The 12,834-nt window shown below is 43.6% G+C and overlaps 1 protein-coding gene and 1 non-coding gene across 2 annotated transcripts; both read left to right on the forward strand.

The window, feature by feature from the left end:
• Window positions 1-7,427: 7,427 nt before the first annotated feature.
• Window positions 7,428-10,399, forward strand: RPS20 (ribosomal protein S20). Its single transcript, XM_066181098.1, has 4 exons — window positions 7,428-7,538; window positions 8,865-8,964; window positions 9,686-9,759; window positions 10,178-10,399. Exons 1-4 carry the CDS (start codon window positions 7,536-7,538, stop codon window positions 10,358-10,360), a joined length of 360 nt encoding a protein of 119 aa, XP_066037195.1. The 5' UTR covers window positions 7,428-7,535; the 3' UTR covers window positions 10,361-10,399.
• On the forward strand, window positions 9,546-9,609 carry LOC136302792 (small nucleolar RNA U54). Its single transcript, XR_010724142.1, has one exon. It is a non-coding gene; the product is annotated as a small nucleolar RNA U54 (small nucleolar RNA).
• Window positions 10,400-12,834: the final 2,435 nt, after the last annotated feature.

The raw sequence follows: 12,834 nt of genomic DNA on the forward strand, positions 1-12,834 counted from the left end.
AAAGGACATACACCTGAACGTGTAGGACGAAGTGACTGCTGGATGCTCTCAGAAAAAACTTCCAACAGTCATAATTATTGAAAGAATATTTTTAAACATATGGGTTTCATATAAAAACTAAAAACACAAGGTCATAATGCTGAAAAAATGACAAGTATTAATATTTCTGAAATTTTTTCCAGGGGACATGGGTACCATACTCAAACCCACCTTCTGTGTTTACTACAATACTTAATTTTATTTGCCCAAAAATTGAATGCTTGACCACAACCCTAATAAATATTAATACTACCTTTTCCTCAGTTTTAAACCTGTAGAAAATACTGCTTCCCTTGACTGGCATCTGGAAAACCTGTTGCTGGAGATTTCATTGCGCGTGGAGGCAGGAATGTTGGCTGTGCAATTGTTTGGACATTAGTGCACGTTAATCTACATGTAGTTGCTCTTATGTTATTTAAGTGACTGCTGCAGGGGAGAAAAAGATTTTCCTGTTTTATTTCATTTCCTAGGGGAAAAATATAGCAACTATATTCCACATTTACAACCACATTTTGTAGACTGGTGTGAAAGGCCATGCACAAGCCCCATTTTCATGAAGTAGGAATTTCTGGCATGCATTTAGGTGAAAGATAAGTTTAACAGACTTGCTGTAATCTCCGAGTAAGATGGTCTCTTAAAAAAAAAACTTCTGGGTGTTCTATGAATGATATTACAAACTCTATAGTGGTTGTTCCTGCCCTGCCATTGCAACCTCATAACTTCCATGCAGTAAACTGCAGCTGCCACTCTGCCACATTAGCCTTGGGGAGAAGTTAGTAAACCCTTTGAAACCAAAACTTCTTCGTATTTGATGCCTCTTGGATCACTTTCATGTTACGTTGTGGATCTGACCAGCTGTTCTGAGCAATCATAGCACGATGGCTTCCTCAGTGGCTACTAACTCCTGTTTCTAAAGCACATCTTTACACCACAGTATCTCTTTTAGTTCCAGGTCCTAAGTTCTATGTTACTATTCCTTTTTCTCTTGGGTTTTGAGTAATTTAGCTTGGCTAGTTCACAGAGGGTCAGGTCATAACAGGAGAAGTATTACTGAATTGGCTTTAATCTTTCTTTCCAGATGCCAGGGTTGGGAAGGGCACCTCAAGTCCCATGGAAGGCCAACACCTGGATGTAATCTAGATAAAATTGCAAGTTGCAACTAATATTCAGCTCTAATAGTCCTGTAACTTCAAGGTGGAAATCATCTCTTGCTTTAAGTCTCTTCATCATCTGCGGCAAGCATTTGCTAAATTTTGCGCTTGCAAACATTTACCAGCTGAAAACCCACGGGACCAAGAATATCACAAAAGGATACCATTTCTAAAGAGATGAGGAAAAACTTTTCAGGAACAAAAAACCTAAACATGAGGGAGTGATGCATTCCATATCAAGAGAAATTCTTCTTCTAGTCATAAGGCAGTGTGAGGCCAGAACCATTCCTTAAATTATCCCTGTTCCATGACAGAGAAGCAGCGCAAGCACCAGGAAACAATTCCCTACTACTCTGTCTACATTAGATTAAACTGGTCTTTGGATGAAAAAACCAAAGATCAATGACTTCATAACTGGGTTCTAAAACACATGGGAAAATATGTACATGGGCTACGTATACTGGTAAACAGAATTGCTGTAAAACTAAACACCATTTTCCCCTGCAGGACAGACACTCAACCATGCTAATACCCTGCAGGTGGCAGCTTCCCACAAAGTCTTTGCAGGGGCCAGACATGAGGAGGAAAGACAACTCCAAAGTCTTTCATAGCACAGTGAGAGTTTATACGCACCAGTATGTGCCACTAGTTCCTTAACACTCTCAGTACAAAGCATCCATAAAGAAGCCAGTGAGGTAAGAGCAGCAGAACAACTTGCGTCCTGGAAGCCATTTCCAATTCTGGTGTTAAAACAGCTTGTTCTGTTCAATGAGTCACATAGATATTATTTGAGTAGGTGCAAGTTTTGAAGGTCTTCTATGAACTACTGCAGTGCTCTTGAACTATTTTCACGAAGTGAAACACATCACAACAGTGTCCAGTGGTGCTGCCTCAAGTGGCCAAATCTGGATTGTAGAGATCTGTATAGTTGGGGTTTTTTTGTTTTGTTTTTTGTGCTTGATTAATTTTTCCCCATATGAAGTCTTCTGAGGTGATGAAAATGAAAACTGAATGCAAAAACCCCACAGTTCTGTTTGTACGCCCACTAGTTCTGCTTTCACTGGGCTGTTGCTGGGGATTTTTTGTACAGGAATTGTATGCCCCACTCTTGGTAACCTGTGCGTGTGTGAACAGAATACCCAAACTGGCATGTTCTGAGAGGATGTTTGCCCAAAACCTGATAACACTCAGAGGAAATTAACAATAACATAGCCTACTTAAGACAATGACCACCCCGATTAAATGGTAACCGTGAATTAGAGTAACAAGAGCCGTTTGAGGGGAAAAAAAAAAAAAGGCTTGAAAAGGAACATGAGAATTTGTGATTATTAGAAGCAAACCTGTGCTAGGTGCTAATATGCTAATATTTCTAAGACCCTCCTCATGAGACATGGTAAGTAGCTGCCACCCCCCTTCTGGTGCAGACTGGGGAGACTGACAGGATGAAGGAAGAGCAGGAACTCACCCCTCCTGGTATGTGGAATGGCTGCACAGGCTTCCAAAAGTGGGACTGTGTGTTGTAACACACACTTCTTGCAAGAGAGTGGATGTGCATGTAAGAAACGTGTGACTACGTAAGTGGGATCAGTTGTAGAAGGGTACGAAATTAGTAGATGCTTACCAGCAGTTTGTAAGCCTCTAGTGTTGTGATTTCTGTCGTAGTGCTGATACTGATCCGCAATATATACTTCACTGATTACCAGTAATTCCATATTGCTAATCAATAAACCACCTTGGCTGCTATCAAGGCTGTGTGAGTTAGTCATTTTCTGCAAAAGGTAGTTTTTTCATTATTATGAATTTGACAGAAGCATCACATCTGCAGAGCAAGGAGTGGAGAGAAAACATTCTTGCAGGAAAGCAGAGAATGTAAAACTCATCATTTTGAAAAAAAAAAAAAAAAAAAAAAAAAAGATTGAACTAGAACAGGATGAATTGAAATATCCTCCTGAAAGCTTCCCAGATGGACAGATTTGATGTCACTAGAAATGCTGTATCACATCAGCAGCTTTGTTAATTTTTGTCACAGGGATCTGTGTCAGAAAAACAAGGCAAAAACACCTGACAAGGGAGTTTTGCTCTAACCACATCAGTGGTATTAGAAGTCAAGTGTATTATCTGCAGGCATAAAGCACATATTTAGAAGAGCTTTCGGTGATAACAATGAAGTTCAAGTTGCCCACTTGAAAACATCTCATAACAATCACTATTTGTGGCAATGTTTGTCAACAGTAAAGTACTCCATCAAGGCACAGTTGCTCTTTTTCTGAATCACAGGCCTAGTTCATGTTTTCCATGCTTACATGAGGAATTTCTAAGGTAACGAGAGCCTAGTGTTTTGAGGTGTGGTTGCATTTTTCTATGTTGAGCTTTATGCTAGAATTTGCATGAAAAATTAGAAAATGTAAAATGGACAGGGCTAGGTGCAATATGAGAACTCCAGCTATGCATTCTGTCTGCCTGCTACCTGCAGAGAGCAATGCCAGTTAGCAGCTACCCATTTACACAAATCAGTCTTTTAAAGGGGGGTATTTTTTAGTTACAGTTTTTTTTTTTTCCTGAAGTTCCAGTAGCTCGGGCCCTTGTGGAGAAAGCTAATTGCTGAGCAAAGAACTTGGATGAGAGATCTGCAACATGATACAACTGAGAAACTCAACACAAGAGGATCAGCAGATACCTACATTTAAGAACAAGCAGATGCTGTAGCCTTTCTCAAAACGGTTGCAAACAGCTTTCATTGGATTTCCCCTGACTGGTTTAGAGACTCAACCATCTATTGATGACCTTCGTGGAAGCCTGCTTCATATGATCCGGCTTCACAGGTACTTGAAGACCAGAAGCTCAAACAAAACCCTTAAAAGTGTGTTCAGATCCCAATGACCTTGGAGAAGTAAGTGATTTACAAGTAAATGGCAACATGTTAATCACCACTGAAAGCAAATACTAGAGGTATTAGGCTGGCATAACCAAGACAGCTTCCAGGAAGCTGCCCACATTAAATAACCACTATGAGAAGCGACATAGCAGATTTAAGGAAACTACTGTGAGCCCTGCCAAAACCATGCACGGGCCACCAGTGTGAAATAAGCAGAATAAATCTACTCAGAATAATGAGTATGTCTGTCCTTTGACCCAGACAAAGATGCAACAGAAAGGTTCAACATTCACCAGACGACAACAAAAACCTGCATTTCACTAAGTTACTACAAATGACCTGACTGACTACAGGCAGACGCTCCTTCTGTCACCTATATAGACTCATCTCAGGATCTACTCTTCTGAAGGACTAACTAGTCAAAGGCAGAGAGAAAAAACATCCCCAGTAATCTGTAAACAAGTCAAAAAGTATCACGAATGCACATGGACTGATACTCTGCATGATAAATCATTAAATTAGGTATCAAATTGTTTCTGCTACGGACTACTAGGTCATGTCAAAAGCATGTCTTGTTTCTTAATCACTTATCTTCTTAATTACTTGACATGAGAGAAACATTCCTGGAAGCTTCATCTAAAAAGCACAGGCTGTCGGGTACTACTTTAAGTCACAGAATCTCAATCTTTTAACTAAAGTTAGCACTGTCTAGGGAGAAAAACCTGCATGAAAAGCTATATGTAATAAAAGGAAAACCAGGCAGAATACAAAATATTAATTAGAAGTCAAAAATGACAAAATACAAGATAAGCAAAAAGTTGTATTTAGACCGGCTTTTTACCCTTACAAATGGCAAGAAGGAGCATTTTTTAATTTATAGTGTATTTCAGAGAAAACAAAGTTTAGATAAACTTTTACGAGAAAAACAACATATATCAGAAAATTCCAACAATAGCCATGGAAAGCCTTAAACATAGGAACAGAAGTGAGGCGGTTTTTAAATCAGCAGCTCCAGATAGCCTGCATCCAAGAATTTTAAGAGCTGGCAAAGGCGACTTGTGTGCTGTTAATGTGGATTTTCCATAAGCTCTGAGAAATCTGGGGAAGCTCAGAAAAAAAAAAAGAAAAATCGCAAAGAAAGCTGAGGTAATGCCAATACTAGGGAAAAAAGTAAGAAAGGAACAAATTCAGGAACTTACGGTCAACCTCGCCTTAATCCCAGGGGAAAAAAAACAAACCCAAACCAACCTCTTCATATAGGAACAAGAACTAAATGAGCAGATTGTACTTGAATCACACAGCTTAAATGTATGGAAAACGTATCTTTTTGGAATTACTTTTTTTTTTCTCATGCAATTACAGAATTTATTTGGTAGACAATAGGAACAGTGTTGATGGAACACATTTGCACACTGACTTTTTCAGTACGACACAAAGAAACTGGCACAGTAGTGCACATACAGTTAATTGCAAGCAAATTAAGGCTACCGGTCTGTGTCAGTCAGATATATTTCTAATTGAATCCCACAGAAATTAGTTTATGGCAGCAAGGTATTCAGTATTTTATCTGGAAATAAAGTTTACCAAGAACATTCATAAAAGCTCTAAGTAAATAGTGCAGCAAGACTGCTGATTAGGAACCATCTGGATTACTGGAAAACTAAGTGCTTCAACATGATCACAGTGAGGTCACATATTTAAGAGTGATGAATTTAAAACACTTATAGATGGAAAACTTCCTCAGGAAGTAGCTGGAATAGCTGGTAACAGAATAAACATGGGTTCCTTGTGTATGAGTTCAAAAACAGTATATATGTAATTGTTAAATGGCTCAGAAAACAAACCACCAGAACCAAATGATGTTTTCATTGCGGGGAGGAAGAGACCAGAGAAACGTGACTATCATCAAAACAGATTTTCAAGTACTGATCTCCTATGGCAAAAAATATTGCTACATTTCAGGAAACAGCAACAGGATGACGACTTCTGTATCCACATTTCTTGTAGCTGCTTTATCAGAATACAGCATCTGGTACTTTCAAAGAAGATATCAGTAAATTAGAGATTTCAAGGAGTACGTATCACCCAAGTGCAAACAAGCCTAAACAATGGAATAGTTGGCATATAAAAGTTAACTGCACCACATGAGGTTTAAGAACCAAATGAAGACTTCTAAAGCAACTGGTAGGGAAAAAAAATATATATATATAAAAGCAGAGTGTGATAGCTGAACGTAAGCTTATTTTAAAATACCAAGTAAGCTTTCTTGAATAACTGTAGTAGTAACTAAGCTTCCAGAGGTGTAGTACTTATGCTGACACTATACATGTCTATGATTCCTGGACAGAACTCCAAATTAGAACTTAATTATTAATTTTTAAAGACAGTCATAGTGACTCTACTATAAGCCATCATCTCAATACACGTTTCTCTGGTTCTCCAGTGATGTAACATGAAACAGACATATTTTAAGCAAAACGCTTGGTTTAGGACTAACAATTACCACTGTCCAGGCCAAATCAAAGACAATGCTCAGTAAAAAATAACTCTCCAATGCCCAACGTAAACAGATAATGGAACTTCCATTAAAAATTTCATTTACTTAAATTATGTTCTTAAATTTCAGCATGAATAAAACGAGCGCTTTTCCTTAAAAGCTCTGCTCTCGCAGCTCCACTTTACAGAATCACAGAATCACAGAATCACCCGGGCTGGAGCAGACCTCTGGGACCATCGAGTCCGACCTGTGTCCGAACACTACCACGTTCAACTACACCAGGGCACGTCCAGCCTTTCCTTAAACACCCCCAGGAACAGTGCCGGCCATCTCCCCGGGCAGCCCATTCCAATGTCTAATCGCCCATTCTATGAATAAATCCCTCAAATGTCAAAAATCCCTCAAAACATAAACCTCCGGTGGCACAGCTTAAGACCATGTCCTCTCGTCCTGTCGCGTTCAGTAATGAAAGAAGATAAAAAGACCCAAAGGCTCAGACGGGAACAGGCTCGCTATCACTGGAAAGCCTCGCTTGTGGGCCAAATCCCGCCCCTCCCCCCAGCAGAACGCCGAAATCTCCCGGGAAAGGCGAGCAGGAGGCCAAGATGCCCGCGGCACCCGAGCGGGTAGGGCGCTGTGTCCCGCAGGACGGGCCAAGTCCGAGGAGAGAGCACTGCAGCTGGCGGCCCGGACCCCTCTCCACTGGCCACCAGCCGGGACCACAGGGCCACCATGCCCACAGGAAGGAGAGCCAGCCCGGCCTGCCTGCCCCGCCGCTTCCGCGCCCGGCAGGCGGGTGAAAGGTCCCGCAGCGCCCGGATGGAGGCGGCGCCGCTCCTCTATATAAGCGCCCGCCGCCGCCGCGCCCGCCTCTCCCGCGCCGCCGTCGCCGCTTCCTGGCTCACCGCTGTTCGCTGGGCCCCGCGCCGCCCGAGCCCGGGAATAAGTCGGTCAGGAAGGCTTCGCTGCCGCCATGGTGAGACGGGGGAGCGCCAGGGACGGGGCAGGGAGCGGGACTGCCGCGCCGGCCCCGCCGCATGGCTGCCGTGCCCGCCCGGGCGGTGCAGGCCCTCGATCCCGGGAAAGCGCGGCGCTTCCCGGCGGTGCACGGAGGGTCCTTGGCTGCTGGGGCGGCTCCCGGAGCTCACCCCGAGCCGGCGGGCGGGGAGGGCGGCCCGTGGGCCCGGCAGTGCCGTTCCCTTCGGGAGCCGCACGGCGGGGAAGCGCAGGCGGAGGGGAGGCGGCCGCGGCCCGGCGTGAGCGGAGCTGCCCTTACAGGCGGCCCTTGGTGGGGGACGTGGTCAGTTAGTGCGGCGGGCAGCACCTCATCATCAGTGCGACATCCCGCATTTCACAAAATCACAGAATAGGTCAAGCTGGAAGGGACCACAGTGGGTCATCCTAGAGCACATGGCACGGGATTGAGTCCGGACGGCTCTTGGATATGTCCAGGGAGGGATACGCCACACACAACCTTCTCTGGGCAGTCTGTTCCAGTGCTCAGTCACCTGCACAGTAAAGAAGTTCTTCATGTTCAGGTGGAACTTCTGTGCATCAGTTTCTGCCCGTTGCCTCCTGTCTTACTGGTCGGCACCACCGAGAAGAGCGTGGCTTCATCCTCTGGGGAACCCCCCTATTTCTATTTTTATAGAGACATACATTCATATATATATATATGTATTTCATTCCTCTTTTCTTAAGACCTTTATCCGTTTTTTTGCTCCTGTTTCATCAGCTCACTTAACTCACACTAGTGCCCCATTATTTGCAAACGTTTCATTGCTTAAGCTCCTCAAATCAATTCCCCGAGTGGCCGAATTAGTCTTTCTGGCCGGGTGCCCCCCCCCCCCCCCTTTTTTTTTTTCTCGTGGTGTGAGTTGTTGCAGGTTTGTTGATCAAGTCTGCTGCTTCATTTGTGGTGAGGTTAAGTTGCAAGATACATGAAGACTGATTTTTTTTTATTTTTTTTATTTTTTTTTTATTTTTTTGGAGGTAAAGGAATGTTTGTGCCAGCTGTATATAGGTGAACCAGGGAAGGGTGTGCTTGCAGCTTCCCACCCTGAGATGCAGTTAGACACTAAAAAAATTGCTTTTCCTTGGAGTTAGGACTTTCCCCTTTCATTATCTTCCATTATTTCTACCATGTTGCCATGCCCTTCAGATAGCTCTTCTAGTCAGTGGCGTTAAATAGTCCCATAGCTGAATTGTTCTTTACACTTTGGAAATCTGTTTCTGAGAGGCAGTGGATAGTGTTAGTTGGTGTTTGTTGTAGTGTCTGATATTTGTAACTTCAACATTTTAGGCGTTTAAAGATACTGGCAAGGCACCTGTGGAACAAGAGGTGGCGATTCATCGCATTAGGATTACGCTGACAAGTCGGAATGTAAAATCACTGGAGAAGGGTGAGTCGTACTTCTGTTTGCCTGGGTAGCTTGTCAAGTAATGAATAATAGTTGCCATGTAAGGCATTGCAAAATACAATGTATTGAAACCTGTTGTAATTAAAGATGTTATTGTTTGCCTTTTTGTATGTGCCTTGGCTTGCAAAGCCAACCCAAAGTGCTTCATACACCTAAAAGTGAATTCTGATTTAATTTTTAATGAAAGTTAGTGTTTCGGGGGTCTTCATTATGCAGCAAACTTATGTTATAATGACTAATGTAAGAGAGGGCAGCTTCTTCCCTTTAGTTCTTATGGGGAATTTTGAAATAGTTATCATGCTTTGAATGTATAAGAAATGAAAGGCACTGGTTTATCAATATTTTGTCATTTGTATTATGAAGAGTTTAGTATAACATTCTTTAAAGAATTTTAATCTTGTTTAGGAACTACCTGTTTAAACATAGGATAAAAATGTAAAAGAAGTTACTATATGCAGGATCTTCAGGCTGCTAATACAGTTTAAACTTGTAGTAATGGCTTTTGCTTATTGTTGCACCACGATTTTGCTTATCATGTCACAACACTTCCAGTTGTACATGGTTGGCTATGAGGATAATGCTTAAAATGAATGGCAGTGATCACTCATACGCTATTCTGAGCCAACATCACGTTTAAAATACTTGCTTAAAAAATCAAACAGGTAAAATGCAAACCTGACCTTACTGCATGTTCTTTTTTCAGTCTGTGCTGACTTGATCAGAGGTGCTAAGGAAAAAAACCTGAAGGTGAAGGGACCTGTTCGCATGCCCACCAAGGTACTTGGCAGTGTTTTCCTGTTTTAAAAGTTGGTTTCCTTTCTACAGCTGTATGCCTAAAATCATGGTTTTTTGAAGGACACAAGGTGAGTTGAAAAGCAGTGCTACTAAACCGAAGGTGACCCATTGTAAAAAGATGATTTCACAAGTTGCTTTGACACCTGGGGTAACTGTTAAGTGCAAAACATGTTGAATGTGTAAGGGGCTTTTCTGTTCAATTTATTTTAATAATGAACTCATTTCTTGAATGAAATTAAATACGTAGGGAAGGAGTGTTAACATCAGTAGACCATAACTTAATAGGTAACTTTCCAATGGCATAGTTACCATGCAGAATTTGTAGGTGATTGTCTTTTTGTATGATCGTAGATGACTCCTGTCAGTGCATCACTTAAATACCTTGTGTTTAACTTTCCAGACCCTGCGGATCACTACCAGGAAGACGCCTTGTGGTGAGGGTTCCAAGACCTGGGATCGCTTCCAAATGCGGATCCACAAGCGGCTCATTGACTTGCACAGCCCTTCGGAGATCGTGAAGCAGATCACTTCCATCAGCATCGAACCAGGCGTAGAAGTTGAAGTCACCATTGCCGACGCCTAAATGACGGCCATTGTTGAATAAAGCCGATTTACTAATTTTCGTCACTTGTTTCTTTTCTTACGTGTACCAAGAGATGGTTCTTTGGTGGTTTTTGTGAAGAAGGACAACAGAAACCACAGGCAGAATGCTGTGTAAGAGGACTCTATATTTAAGGAAGAATATGCCAGCTGTAAACACCAGGAAAATTAAACTGGGGCATCCTGGTTTCATTGGAGACTGGCAACTATACAGCTGTGCAGCACTTAATGAGAAAGATATTTTTAATAATTTAAGGGTTTGATTTTTGGCTGAAATCTTAAGTTTATACACAGACAAGTACCTGTATTAAAATTGAAATTTAGGTAAAATTACCAAGTTTTCAATTCTTGGTTCTTGCTGTGCAAGACTCAACTAACGCTTAGCTTATTTGGATTTTTTTCCCCACGTGTGTTACAATCAAAGGATCCTGGTGGTGCTAGTTATAAAACTTCATAATTTGTAGTGAACACATTGAATTTAACAAGTTTATTCTTTTGACATGCATGTAGAGTCACAGAACTGAACTATGGAACTGCCTAGTTGTCTTTTCAGGTTTAGATTTCCCCAGATAATAATGCTAAGAGTAAGCTTCGTATGTAAAGCAACAAAAGAGCCATTTTTGTTGCTGCTTTTAAGTCTCTCGAAGGAACTGTGATTAATTCTTAAACCAACTAAACAAAGCCCAGAATTATAGAAAACAGTTTTGTTTAATCCATTAAGGATCAGGTTGCTGCTTCTGCTGCAAGCATAGGAGAGAACTTGAATTCTACTTAAAACAAGTAGCGGTTCTCTGCAAGCAGCTTCAGGTCCTGTTTATGTGTGCTAAGACCTAAAACTCACCAAAGCTTGAGCTTTCTTACTCAAGAGATAAATACGAGAGGCCTTCATTTTCCTTAAATTTAAGGCCTTACAAAGATTCTGACCCTCAAGCAGGCTTGAGAGCTTTGGTAGAAGGGAAGTGAGCAAGTTAATATGAACAGATTGTGTCAAGCCTACTTCCTTGAGAAACAACAATGTGAGCAGAGGGGGAAATACTCCCCAACACAAAACACCTGTGTCTTCCTCAACGTCTGTCACTGGTAATATGCGGAAATATGCCACAAGATGCCTGTCAAATACTTAACAGCTGTATTTTTAAAATTATTTGTGTTATATGGGTTGCTCTTTACAGGAATAAATGGGCAAACAAGTGGCACATAGAGATAAGTTGCACTCACTGACATAAGTTACTTGTACTCAAGTAGTCCTCCTCCTCGTTACCAGAGTAGCCCTGTGACTGAAAGCACTTGGAGGGATCTAGGCACGCCTGGCTGGGTTTGACACAATTTCTGCCTTTGGTTTTCCCTGCTGATCAAAACTGTGGAACAGTTTTCTATCTGCTTACATCTGGCTGTACCTCTGACTTCGAGGGTGCCCCTTAAACACACCTAAATGACCTGAAATCCCATCGATCGATCTTCCTTCAGCTGCGGCACTTCAAGGACCATTTTCCTATGCCTTTTCACTCGTCCCCAACGTACCCATAAACACAGATGCAGCCTCTGTGTCTGGGTCCCGCACTGTGTAGAAATGCTGCAGCCTGCCTCCTGTGCGAACGGGCCGGCTCACGCAGGAGGGCTTTACATTTGTTACCGGGCTGATCGATCCCTAGCCTGTCGAAGGTGCTGGGCTGCCGGGGGTTCCTTCAGGCCCATCCCGCCTTCCCCGCGGCACGCCGGCCCTGACCTGCACACTCCTGGCTTTCGCGCCACCCGCACGTTTCGCGATTTTATTTCTTTTCTATTTCGTTTTCTACTCCTACAAGGCGGCAGTGCCGGAACGGTTACGTAACACCCACGCTGACTTTATATAACTCGCTCGGATGGAAACATTTAGGTACCCGCGTCTTCCCCCCCCCCCCCCATCCCCTCCCCTCCTCCTCTGTCAGGCAGCGCAACCCTCCTCCTCTGGCCGCCCGGCGGTCGGTTCAAACCTCTTCTTTACCGCCATGCCTTATTAAGGACGATAAGCAAACCCTGCGGCTGGAGGACACGCTGCTCCGTCCCGCTCCGCTCCATCCCGCTCCGCCCGTTCCCCCTTCCCTCCCGCCCGAGCCGGCGGCTCCACAGCCATGCGCTGTACGGCAGCGCCCCCTGCCGGGCGGAGGGAGTTCCTCCCGTGGCCGCCCCGCTCCCCCCGCGCTCGGCCAATCAGCGCCCGCCTCTCTCCCCAAAATGCCCCTCCCTGCGCGGCCCGCCCGGCGGGTTCCCGCGCGCGCCAAGGTAGCGGCGCTCCCGGGAAGGGAAAGGGAGCGGGAGCCGGGCCGGGTTCACCCTGAGTGCCCGCGGGTGTTGAGCCTTCCAGGGAGGGGGGCTGCAGGTGGATGAGAGCAGTGCCCAGCTGAGGCTGTTAGCGCACTTTCCCTTGTGTGTTTCCTAGTGTAACCTGCGACGTGGTGGTGGTGGTTTTTTTGTTTG

This window comes from Chamaea fasciata, unplaced genomic scaffold (assembly GCF_029207755.1).
Source record: "Chamaea fasciata isolate MVZ Bird 193981 ecotype frontalis unplaced genomic scaffold, bChaFas1.0.hap1 SCAF_1, whole genome shotgun sequence".
Classification (NCBI taxonomy): domain Eukaryota; kingdom Metazoa; phylum Chordata; class Aves; order Passeriformes; family Sylviidae; genus Chamaea; species Chamaea fasciata.

Excerpts from the sequence above, each read along its gene's own strand:
- RPS20 (XM_066181098.1), top strand. Across the intron at positions 8,965-9,685 it reads TGTAAAATCACTGGAGAAGG|TCTGTGCTGACTTGATCAGA; the intron begins GTGAGTCGTACT and ends TTCTTTTTTCAG. Across the intron at positions 9,760-10,177 it reads CTGTTCGCATGCCCACCAAG|ACCCTGCGGATCACTACCAG; the intron begins GTACTTGGCAGT and ends TTAACTTTCCAG.